General features: G+C 27.7%; 1 protein-coding gene across 3 annotated transcripts; it reads left to right on the top strand.

The window, feature by feature from the left end:
- Nucleotides 1–2,548: 2,548 nt before the first annotated feature.
- LOC119668765 (eukaryotic translation initiation factor 4E1-like) lies at nucleotides 2,549–11,480 on the top strand. Of its 3 annotated transcripts, none has more exons than XM_038078391.1 (6): nucleotides 2,549–2,613; nucleotides 7,988–8,211; nucleotides 10,627–10,701; nucleotides 10,791–10,890; nucleotides 10,961–11,048; nucleotides 11,130–11,480. In XM_038078391.1, the coding sequence occupies exons 1-6, from the start codon at nucleotides 2,590–2,592 to the stop codon at nucleotides 11,288–11,290; spliced, it is 672 nt and encodes a 223-aa protein (XP_037934319.1). In that variant the 5' UTR covers nucleotides 2,549–2,589; the 3' UTR covers nucleotides 11,291–11,480. The 3 variants fall into 3 exon arrangements, with proteins under 3 accessions (XP_037934319.1, XP_037934318.1, XP_037934317.1); XM_038078390.1 differs by lacking the exon at nucleotides 2,549–2,613 and adding an exon at nucleotides 3,153–3,332; XM_038078389.1 differs by lacking the exon at nucleotides 2,549–2,613 and adding an exon at nucleotides 7,588–7,914.
- Nucleotides 11,481–13,275: the final 1,795 nt, after the last annotated feature.

Below are 13,275 nucleotides of genomic sequence, written 5' to 3'. Positions count from 1 at the left end.
TTAGATTTATTTAAAATACTTGTAAAAATTCAATATCTAAATTTCATTTGCTAATGCATTTTCAAAAAAAATTATCATGATTACATATATATGTATGTACATGTATTTATTAAAAACATATTTATTAAATACAACGAACCAATAATTTAAATGAATTTAATTATGTATTGATATTGATTAATAAATAATCATTTAAATTATATTTCTGTAAGTTTGAAATTTTTCATTTTATATTTATTTTTATTTTAATATGTCTTTTTTTAACAATTTTTAAAGTTTATTTTTTATTTATATATACTTATAACCTACAAAAACAATTTAATTGTTATATTAAATATGTATGTAATTTTTTTTAATTTTGTTGTTTTTAATATTGAAGCACAATTGCTTATGTACTTGTCAAAACTTATTAACTGCTACTTTAAATTTAATTTAAAACGATATATATCAAAAATAATAATTTAATATGAAATTCCCAATTTTATGCAAAGATGTTTATTGTTAACGTGTTTATTTATGTCAAAATTCAAATAGATAAAAATCAATTACACGTTAGGAAAGCATGTAAAAAAATCTAATTTTATGTAATAAATTCCTAAAAAATATAAAATGGTTTTTTTTTATTATTATGCGTAATTAATATACTGGAATTACTGGCAAAAAAGAATATACTGGAAAAGAAGAATATACTAAAAAAGAAGAAGGATTACAGTATAGGAAATTGAAGGATCTTAGCAATACTCGCAACAGCGTTGTATGGTCAGTCAAATTTCAATAAATTAACTAAAATTTTTGTCTTTGTGTTTTCTTTGCTATTCGAATCCATCTAACTTTTAAGTATTTTCTTTTCGACATAAAGATGTTTCACTCTCGGCAAAAAAAAAATAAACGCGAAGGATCTTTAATAATGTTAATAGAATAGAAGCACCATTACCAGTAATCATACATAGAAATTTATAAAAAAGTATTTGATAAATTACATTAATTAGCTGTACTATATATCGCCGTACACATGGCGAGAAAGGAACATATTGAATGATACTATATTGAATGGATAAAACTCAAAAAAAAAAATGAATTTATGAATATATTGCCCTAAGTATGATTGATCAAGAACAAAGGAATAGACATGTGTATGTTCAAGAATTCAAAACATATTGTAATGTAATCAGCTGTTTTGTTTTTCTATTATATAAGTTATTTAATAAAAATTCATTGCTATACATATATAATATTTGAAAATAAATCCATACAGGAATATTCTACTCATTACTTAAACTTTCATTGGAAACGACTTTGAAATCAAATTCATCAAGTGAACTCTATTGTAAAGACTAAATGCGTTTTATACAATTTCCTTCCTTTCTTGAGAGAAAGGAAAAATATTAACAGTATCCAAACCACTATACAATTCTACTAGCTGATAGGTATACAGCAGAAGAGTTAAGAAAAACATTGGGCTTTTTTTTAGTACAAGTTAGTATATAGTTTTTGCATAATGTCTACATTTATTGTCTAATATGTAGTATCCACCTTAAAACGTTAATATTATATATCTATATAGTGTAGATTTAGTATAAAACATTTATGTCTTATATGTACCTTTTTAACATTGCTAAATCCTAAATGCTAAAAGAAGATAACACATGTAATATGGGAAACGTCAATGGAGTTCGTAACAGCGGAGATGATATTAGTAATGGTAACGGTATTAAGAGTGTTTTTAGTTCAATTTTAAGGCATTCAAACAATTTTGGATATAATATTTTAAATTTATAATCGTATACTGCATAAAACAAACAGGTAGACAACATCACACCACTAGTTTAATTGAACTACTTTCTGAAATTTTAAAGCAATAAATACGTATGTTATTAATACAACACAATATAAGTATATGTATTATAGTATTATATTGTGTAGACATCCTATACAGATATATAAGCATTTAATATCAATTTGTCATAACACATAGCTGAAGGCCTCAGTAGCCAAAGCTATATCTATACATGTTAGTTTTAGTTTTATAAACTCAAGTATCATTATTTATAAATAAATAAAATAAATACTTTCTGAAATATAAGAAAACTATTATTCAATATTATTCTATTTAGTTATTTAAAAGTTGTAAAAACAAATCTAATCTGATATCAATATTATAATATATTATGATATTAATATTATTTCTTTTCCTTATTATTGTCAAAATTAACTAAATAGAAAGTTTTAAACAAGATGGTCAATATATATAGCATTACAAATATATACAGATAAACAAATAATTTGCAAGTCAATACGTAACAATATGTAACAAATAATTTTAATATATACATTTACGGTATGTTTTATATGTACTATCATAGAGTGGCAACTCCAAATTGATGTTAAAAGACAAATCGCAGCTAACTTCATATTTGACAGTTTCTTAGTTCTATCGATAATATTCGTGTACTAATGTCAAATGTATTTTGACTAGTTATTGAATGTGAATTGTGCTATTAAACATAAAAATTAAAAAAGTTGAAGTTTACGGAAGCGTGAAAAAATATTTATATTGAGTTTTAATACCAATAATTACAATTTTACATAATGGTTTTATCTGAAACAAAAAAGGTAAGATTTGCTTTATATCAATTATAGTTACACGTTTCCTAATGAACTGGCATAACTACAAAATAAAAAACAGTCAAAATAATTTGAATATATCAATACAAAAATCCAAATACAAATATTAAATTGTAATTTTGTTTTTAATTCTTAAGTTGTTACTTTCAAATTATATTAAAGTCGGTTTTTGTTTTTTTTTTTAAGAATATTAACGTTTATTTCAAACATTATTTTTAATATATTTCTATACGTATATTAGCAAATTCGCTTTTGTCTTCATAAGAAGAATTCCTAATATTAATAAATCATAAAATATTTTTTTTGTAATTTATGTATATTTTTTTAAATAGATAGATATGATATAGTAAACAATAAATATTAAAATAAAATTAATGTAGTTGCAAAACAAAAACTTAACACATACTTGTCAATACAATTTTAAGCGAACAAAGTGGCATCTCAAAATGTTTTAGTTTAATCCTCTTTGGTTTTATGTTAATTTGCGAAATGCAACTAACTTCAGGTCACGTTTGACAAATCTGTTTTTTTCCATCGGTGGCGTTTGTACTACTAGAACAGTTGTGAATAACTTGGTTTTTTATAATAAATTGTACAATTTAAATTAATAGAATTTATAAGTGCAGTTATATAAATAGAAAAAAAATTATTCTGTGAATTGAGAATATTACAAGTATTACACAATGGTTTTATCTGAGGATGAAAAGGTAAATTCTTAACACGCCTACAATTGCATGCTCGTGACAGATATATTAACTAAAAAAAAATGAAAAACGTTGCAATAAATAATAAAGTTTTTATTGTATATGTTTTAAAACGAAATTATTGCATGTATTTGTTTAATAATGTGCTTTTAAATATCAATAGCTTAGAGAGTGTAGAAATACTAAAAATAATGTGTTGTTGTTTTAGCGCTGGAAAGAAAAAAGTTATCGTGTTATTTTAAAACATATATATATTTATTTAACAAAATTATAATACAAATAAATTTGAAATTATTTGTAAAAAATTTATATCAACAATTTCTCTAAACTATTCCAAGGTCAAAACGTAACGTCACAGCATTAATAATAATTTTACTGAATCCACATTGCTTTTTGTTGGTAATGTGGCTGTATATTGATTAAAAAGTATGGAATAGACGAGTGCATTCTATCGACTGTTGAGTGCATATTTCAGATAGAAACACTCATTTTGCCGCTAAATATACATTTGTTATTGTAATTGCTAATGAAATGATCAATTTTGTAAACTTCGAGCACGTTGTCAGTATCTTCAGGATGCAAAAATTAACAATATATTGAACTCGATTTCTTTATCTTCAAATTAAATGCTACAATGGAAAGAAAAAACTCGTATAATCGGTTTTAAATTTGATAATCACTCTATTCTGGCTTTTTCTCCAAATTGTCATTAGGTGATGATCATCTCCATATGATACGAAAAAAATTCATTGTATTCCACTAACTTTTTAATTAATTTAATCGTCCAGTTTCTGGGGTTACTTAAACCAACTGTGAGGTTTATATCCAATTATTGTTCTGGTACCGGTTAAAACAACGGTAGACATTACAAGAATTGGAGATTATGAATGTAATTCAATCTTAACCACCTAATATTGTAGATGTTGTTGTTGTAACCCGCCAGTATGTGAAATGCAGATAAAATGTAAGAATTACAAGACTAATACATAGGTTTGGTTATGGATAGATGATGTTTGGGGTAAGGGTAAAAGTGAAATGCAAGGGGGAATATAATTGAAATCAATCTAAGTCCAGCTGCAGAAACATAGCCACTTCAAGAGCTTAAGATCAAAGTTTAATTGGACTTAAATTCGTGTGCGTATATGGACAAGAATGGGGTTATGGGGTTTCAACAACGGTCCGGTCTACGTACCCACTTGTGGACCCACTCGTCAAAGACGACCAAGCGTCGTTCATTATCCCTCAAGAGGGTCACACAAGCAATATTGTAGATCATAAACTTTTATTAGAACAACTTCACCATATTTGAGAAACTTTACATATTTATATTATCGTTTTATTGTTATAAGCAGACTATATATAAGAGTTTAGATGACAATTTGCTGCTTGATATTTGAAAATTAATAAAAACTAAATACTTAACCATATAAAGTTTTGACAGTACAATTATATTTCTAAAATATATGGTAAACAAATTTTATTTTAAAATTTAAAATTGACTGCAAACAACTGTAAAATCCTTTAAAAATGTATCGATCGTTATGAAATTATGTTCTTTATTCAGCCTACCTAATTATGGATTTATAACATTCGACGATGTACTTTGTAATAAGTAGGTAGCTCTGTTGTAAGTAATTGGCAAAATCTTCGTTCCTATTATAGAGGCAACGTCTTAAGGTGCATCCACACCAAAGCGAACGCTTGCGAACGAACGAACATTTGCAGGTAATCGTACCTGTTCGTTCGTAAACGTTCCCTTTGGTGTGGATGCACCTTTAGAAATATCTACATAATGTACAAAAGATTTAATACGTCTCCAGCAAATTTGTCACGATAAATAAAGAGTTTAAAGTCTTGTACTATTGTCTTTACTATACGAATCGTGGTAAATTAGCTGGTAACGCATTTTACTCCGATGTTTTTGATCCACAAATAAATACGTAGTAAATAGATTAATACATCTTAAAAGAATGAGTTCCATTGAACTATTAAAAGCAGTATACGATGGTAATTTGATAAGTCAATGACTTTTTGAAATTCCCGCGCAGTTACTCCAAATGCAACAGTGCTGCCGTCAGCTGTAATCTACCAGTGAGCAACTTTTTAATTTTGAGCAAGCTACGTCGTTCAGTTGGTGTTTGATAGCCCTTTAAAGCAGACGACCTCGTGAATTTTTACGAAAATGGAAAAAAGTGAATACGGTTTCGTTGAATGATAACTCTTTTATGCAAAATTTTCATCTACCGTGTGGAATTTGCAGGTATCTCATTATTAATTTGGAGCCGCATGGTGACCAAAAAAACTTTACTGCCTTTAACTATAAGGGTTCTTATAATGTTAAGCATATAATTGCTCTGCTAGTTGCTTCCACACATCTTACATTTGCTGTGGCGACTTTAGAATATATTGCCAGGGTAATCCAAATTGTGGGATGAGGCAAAGTATATTGTCGTATATGTACGTAATGTTGTTTTAAGTTATATGTTATTTAAAATAAAAAAAAGAATAAAATGTTAAATACCTACCTTACAAAACAAACCATGATTAGTATGAAAAGTTGATTTTTGTTTGCATAACATTGTTCAACACATGGAGGTGATCTTGATTAATTATCAATACTTGACACTCAGAGTGAGTAAGTAGTCTAAGAAGAAGAAGAAGATGAATTTATCAAATTCACAGACTTCACAGAGTTTTCAAATATATTTATTAAATATCTTTTAAAATTTTCACAATGGTAACACCTAATTTACCTAATTTTTATACAATTTAAATACTCCAATTTAAATATCAGAATAACGATAAATACTCGTTATTCTGATAATTAGCAACATTTACTCGAACTCACACACGGCCTATATAAGCTATTTAAATAAACTGTTATTAAGTGTTCATTTTTGTTAAGATAGACTTCATTGTCCTATAAATGCTTCTTCTGTCTCAAAGAATAATTTCCGGAACATATAGGACATTTACAAAAAACTCCTTTTAAAAACATTTACATTTATATTATATTAATAAAATGTAATTTCTGTGATTTATATTTTATAAAATATTTTTTTTTAAATAAATCGCATACTTGTGTTATAATATCAGCAGAATTTACTTAGATCCTATAATCATTCTCATTGGCAACAAAAAAAAGACATTACTCTACACTGTTTATTTGAACTCTTCACTCTTCCAAAAAAAAAAGTTATGATAAGAATTTGATTTATGTAAAAAAAATCTCCCACATCCAACCCACACACCTTTACTGTGTTTTGACTTTTTTACTCTATGCAATTACTTGATGTGACTCAACAACAAATCATAAAAAATTTGGGAATGTCTCCATAAGGTCGCTCAATCTCTGCTAAAGCTTTTTCGCTGTTGTGAAAGCAAGAATTTTTTGTAAACACACTTATAAACAACAACAACAATGTGCAGACAGCTCATCTACACAAACAAACAAATCAACACAAAAACAAAAACAAAAAATATTCAGTGCATCGTACTTAAAAAAATTATGAACAAAAACGCAATAACACAAAATCGCAATTATAAAAGTGATAAAAAAAGAAGAAAAAACAACACACAAAGAGACGCAAACTGAAGGCAAAATCCTATTGAAAGCATACTAAGAAATTTAATATAAAATATATATGTATGGAAGTGTGTAAGTGAAATAATGAAGAGAAGTAAAAAACAGTAAAAGCACAGTCCATTGCACTGCCTGTGCCACTGTTTGTGAAGACGGTCATTTAGCAGTAGGAGCAGCAGCAGCAACAACAGTAACAACAGTAACAACAACAAAAACAACAAAGACAACTTATTTATAACAGTTAGAGAAGAAGCAAGAAAAACAACAAATACATTTGATTTGTCTTCATTTTCTCCGCGCTGTGTTCTTTCTTTTAAGCTTGAACACCATTTTATCGCATAAAACGAAAGTAGTTTGCGCATGACGGTAAAGCGGTCAATATCGGTTGAGGTTTTTTTTTTATTTTTTTTTACTAGTCAGTTAGTCAGTCAGTCAGTAGGTTGGTTGGAAGAACTCTTGACTGAGTTGAAGCAAAAGAAAGCAAATATTGTAGAAATTTAAAGTGTAATTAAAAAAAAAAAGGAAGGAAAAAATTATATTTGTGTTTTAAATTATTTTACCTTTGATATTTCCTTCAATTTTTGAATTTTTCATATGAACAATAATATACCAAAAGCTATAACTGAGAATAAATTTTGTTTCGATTTGTGCCTTTAGAAAATTTTGTTTGATTTTCAGAAACAAAAAAAAAATAAAAATATTTAGGGCAATAGAATTTTAGTTTGGAATTACTTGCGGGAAAGGCTGTTTTTTTATCTGAAAATAATTCAAACTTTTTAATTTATAATATTGTCTAAAAAGTGAACATATATTCATATTCTGTGCATGTGTGCGTGTATGTGTGCATTTTAATTTTAATCCGCGGCGAAGTTTGCTTGCGGTTCATTCGTTACATTCGCGCATTAGTCAGAGTCAGAGTCAGTATTATAGTTTAAACGGAGTAAGATGTATCAAAGCGATTTTCACAGAAAAAAGGATTTTGCTAATCCAAATTTATTCGGTGTAATTATTTTAATAAAATTTCTAATGTCAATTTCAAAAAAAAAAAAATTAATAAATTTATTTTAATTTCTAGAATCCAACACAGACAGAAACTGTCCCACCACCATCTCAAGCTCCAGCTCGTGCAGAACCAGCAAAAGAGATCAAGGAGCAAGAGGAGGTCCGTGCTGAGCACTTGTTTAAGCATCCCCTCCAAAATGCATGGACATTATGGTATTTAGAAAGTGATCGCACCAAATCTTGGGAGGATATGCAAAATGAAATTACCAGCTTTGAAACGGTGGAAGACTTCTGGAGGTAAGTAAAATAATAGATTCAAATTTATATTTAGAATTTTTTTCGATTGAAATTTATTTTACTAACAACTATAATAAATGTTGTAAAAACGTATTGGGAATGGGTGGGATTTGAATTGAAATCAGTCTGGGTTAAGGCAGGGAAACCTAACCACTTTAATAGGACGGATACAAAGTTCGATTGGACTCAAGTAAGTGAGTACATTAAGATAGAAAAACAGATGGGCGACATCATGGGGGGTGGACTGCAGTTAGGGTATACATTGAGAATTGACGCATTTGTGTCTGACAAGTAACGGGTTAGGTCAAGATTGGGATGGGTGGGATTTTAATCGAAGTCAAGGTGGAGAAACGTAGCCTTTTCAATGCGGCAGATCTAAAGTTCGATTGGATTCAAGTAAGTGAGTACATTAAGATGTGAAAATAGATAGGCGACTATATTCTGATCTGAATTAGAAGGCGTAGTTCTTACTGAGCGCTTTTACGCGGAAGCATTTTAAGAACTTTATTGCAATACAACTGACGTCTCAAAGAGGATACTGTGGGGTTCCATGTTTTTCTTTATAGTGCAGAATAGGACTGCAATAATATTACTCAAAGAGGATACTATGGGGTTCCATGTTTTTCTTTATAGTACAGAATAGGACTGCAATAATATTACTGAAACTCACTATATTAGGTATTGTAATTTTAAATTTAAATTTATTATTTAATTCGTTAACGTTTACTACTATGGCTCTTAGTAGATAATATAATAATAATAAATTCAAATTTATTTTTTTAAATTCATTTACTTTAAAAGTGTCCCCGCTAGGCTTTTTTGACGCTATTGCTTTGTCATTAAAGATATTACTTTGGTTTCCATTGCTTTTAGGAGGGAAGAGAAATTCAAATATTTTACTAAATTTCTTTACTTTAAAATTTTATCAGTAACTAGTTATCCAGTAACTATTGGATCAGTTAATGTCACATTTTTTATGTAGTACGCCAATCAAACATATAACATAAATAACATCATGAAGTTTAGGCATGCAGTTAGTATGTCCATCACGAATAGAAGTATTATATATGTAAGGTACCTAAACTTAGTTTCTACTTCTCTTCCGTAAGAAGTTTCGTTTTGTTTATGAAAAAGTTAAATAAATATTCATGAAAAATTTTAGAAAAGTTATATCGTTATAGCGTTCATTGAGAAATCAAAGGTCAGTGATAACATGTTTCGGTTACTTCAATCAATCAAAAAACTTAAGAAAATTTTGTTTAATAATTGACATTTCAGTTTTAAAAATTTGGATGAAGATAATATAACCTACAAACCTGACAATTTTGATTCTACATTCATGAAACGAATTATAGATATACGACTTAATAATAGTCTCAGAATGGAGTAAAAAGGCCAGTAACAAAGAGAAAAAAAAAACAAAGAAGTTGTTATCATTCATATTTGTAATTTTGTATATAATTTCTATTAAATATTAAATCATAAATTTATCATTTTAATATACAGTTTTGAACATACAGACAGTCTTGGATTTTAAAATTCTATGAATGTAGCCAAAATAAAGATTAATGGATCTGAGTAATTACTGGCAATTGTTGACGTGCTATGGTAGCAGACAATATCGGAAAGCGCATATTAACTGTGTATTAAAGACTGAAAAATTGTTAGCACATGTCTGTTATTATAAATGGGATGCTCTCTAAAGAGATAAATAATTAATAATTCCATTTTAAAGTTTTCATGAAGTATAAGAGTAAGATCCTCTACAAAATAGGGGTCTAGCATGTTTAATTTATATTGCGCATTCGCTAGTTAATGATATATAGATATCATATAATATCTTCTTCCTCACAATACGGTAAGAGTTATTAAAAAAATTAATTCAATATACTACGGGGATTTGTAAAGCAGATAACATGATAGAAATTGCTAGCATGAGGTTCTGACTGACAGTGTCCTATCAACATACACCATAATATTGATATCTTTGTAGTAATGATAGCTAGGTTGATTGAATGGAATACTCAATTTAGCATGATTTTTTAACTGACAGAGTTGACCCATCATTAGGCTGCTGTCTTTACGGAGCATCTCAATGATGACTTTGTTAGACTTTTCTCTTTTGGCACCAACTTGCGTACAGTTAATTGTCTGTACATCGTTTACTTTTCCATTATGTATTTAATTGTTTTATACAGAAATATTTCAAAATCTGCTTTATATGATACTGACGGTATGCCCATACTATTCCCATGTTTTGAATGTGTCCCTTAGACAAGCTGTCTAGTAAACTCATTCGCCTCGGAATTACCTGCGTTATGTTTGTGATCGGGATTTTTTTATAATAAGTTCTTTTTTTATTAAGTTTTATTTGGTCATTGCTAAAGATATAATTAATTTATTATTTTCTTTCAGTCTTTATAACCACATCAAGCCTCCATCTGAAATTAAAAGCGGTTGTGATTACTCGCTATTCAAGAAGGGAGTTCGGTATGTAAAAAAAATAAATTTTTAAATAATATCGTACTTTTTGATATTATATTACAATATTGATTCCAAAATTGTATATAATTTTTTAGCCCAATGTGGGAAGATGTTGCCAACAAACAAGGTGGTCGCTGGGTTATTAACGTTATGAAGAATTCAAAATCTGATTTAGATAATTTATGGCTCGATGTGGTAAATAAATAAAACTAATTAAAAATAATTAGATATTTTTTAATAATGATTTCTTCATATAACCATTTAGCTACTTTGCTTAATTGGTGAAGCTTTCGATAACACTGATCAGATTTGTGGAGCCGTTGTTAACGTTCGTACTAAGGGTAATAAAATCTGTAAGTAAATTTTTATTTTGTTATATCAAATTAAGAATGGTTCAAATTTTAAACTTATTTATAAACTTATTTCATTTTAAGCAATTTGGACTGCTGATGGCACCAAGAAGGATGCTGTTTTGGAAATTGGTACCAAATTGAAAGATGCCTTACGTTTGGGCAATCTTAGTCTACAATATCAGTTACACAAAGACACAATGGCTAAACACAGCTCCAACGTAAAATCTGTATACACCTTATAAAACAATAACTATTGAAATCGAAGTTTTAGCAACGTATAAAAATTAATTTAAAAAAGCATATATAACATAACGTACGTCGAATTTTTAAGTATAAAAAAACAGTCCTTTCGATTGTGTTAAATATATATTTAAATTAACGCAAGTAAAACTAAACAACTAACTAAAATCAAATCGAACACAGAAATAAATTACTCTAAAACCTCTATTTCTTCGAAGAACATTAAATATAAATCCATATGTTATTGAAATAAACAGTTTGTTTCACATCATTTTTGTAACAGATGTATATGTAAACCTTTGAAAGGCTACTTTTTCTAAGAGCACAATTTGTAAAAATTTGTAAACATAGAAAATATTAAATAAATTTTTAAAGTAAATATATATATATTGACGTTTTATAATGTGTATTTACTTGCGGCTTTATGCTGCGCAGTTTTTATAAAACTACAGAAACAAACAGTTTATCCTTATTAATTATTTTTTAAAACTTCAATGTAAACGATAATAATAATTTCAAAAATAAAAATCTTATAAATTATGTAAATCAACTCATTTGCGGAATATGAAATATTTTTTTTTATGAATTAACTAATATGAGTATCAATAAATTTTTTGCAAAATACTTAGAACTTATAAAAAATATGTTAATATTAATCATACATAATATTTGCAATGGTTATTATGTGAAAAACATTAAAAATTTATTATTGGAATACAATTAATTTAAAATCAAGCATACGGAATTTTTAAATAGAAATTTGGTAAATAATAATGAATTACAACAAACTTTATGTTTTAGTTATTTAAGTATTGGTTAATCATACAGCTGTTTTTAGAACATTACTAAATACATATTAGTCTATTCGGATTTAATATGTAGACTGCAATTAGAAGGCATTAGATACTTAAACTTACACAGCATAGCACTTTTTGTTTCAGCAACAAATTTTAAAATATTTGCCAGTTATGGGAATATATGTTATCTAAACTTTATTATACCAACTGTGTTTTATCAGAAAAAGTCTAGGTTTGATTTTCCTAGTTCCCCTGCAAAATCTGCAACTGTTTATTGGTACTTAGAGTATTGTTATGAAAATATATCTGCTCCCTAAGAAAGACTAATTCGTTCCTAAAAATTCTGTTTTATGAAACTTTCTGTACGGATTCCAGCTAAGACCAGCTTTACGCCTCAGAGCCATTCATGTTTAGATAATCAAGTGTCGATCATTTCTTCCAACAAAGACTCAATCACTGACGAATTTCTCACTAAAACCAAATATTGGTTCTAAATTAACTATATTTTAATTATAATAGAATTACATCACTTCTTCAACGTATGCGCTTAAAAATAATATAGTACACTTTTACACAAAAAGCTTTATAATAAAACAAAATCAAGTAGGTGAGCCTAAAAGTCTTTATTTTATTTGATTATAAAGTAAAGTAAATTTTATTATAAAATATATTGCCTAAACATTTTTTATGGCATTATTCAAAATGCATGTATGTAAATATGTATAGTTAATAATAATATTTATATTTTAAATACATTTGATACATACATTATTTTTAGAAATTAATAATAAAATTCAATGAATAATCAATAAGATAGGATATTTTCTATTTTTCTTCGAAGATCTTTTCGTTGGCAATTTTCTAAAGCACGAAATAATAACAATACAAAATGATTTGGATCATGACACTCATCTTTTTCGAATATTTCCAGCAATTTTATAACACGAGATGAAAAGTCGCGTTGAAATTGTAATTCAATTTCATCCATTATTCCTTCGCTTATTTCTAGTGAACGTCCTAGGCGACGCCAATAACTACCAATTTCTCTAGATAATAAATTGAAAACGGCATTTCGCTTTTGCGCTGGCAAGCCGTTCGAATATATATTTTGTAATTGTGTAGGTTTTGATACTGGCGGAGGTGGAGGTATTCGTTCATAATTGCTAACGGATTGTACACGAGAACCTATA

This window comes from Teleopsis dalmanni, chromosome 1 (assembly GCF_002237135.1).
Source record: "Teleopsis dalmanni isolate 2A chromosome 1, ASM223713v2, whole genome shotgun sequence".
In the NCBI taxonomy this organism is placed as follows: domain Eukaryota; kingdom Metazoa; phylum Arthropoda; class Insecta; order Diptera; family Diopsidae; genus Teleopsis; species Teleopsis dalmanni.
The sequence above is the reverse complement of the archived record's forward strand: the minus strand, read 5'-3'. Positions and strand labels throughout refer to the sequence as shown.

Coding starts and splice junctions, on each gene's coding strand:
- LOC119668765 (XM_038078389.1), top strand. CDS start 7,858: ATGTATCAAAGCGATTTTCACAGAAAAAAGGATTTTGCTAATCCAAAT. Junction 10,891..10,960: donor ATAATTTATGGCTCGATGTG/GTAAATAAATAA, acceptor ATAACCATTTAG/CTACTTTGCTTAATTGGTGA. Junction 11,049..11,129: donor TACTAAGGGTAATAAAATCT/GTAAGTAAATTT, acceptor TTTCATTTTAAG/CAATTTGGACTGCTGATGGC.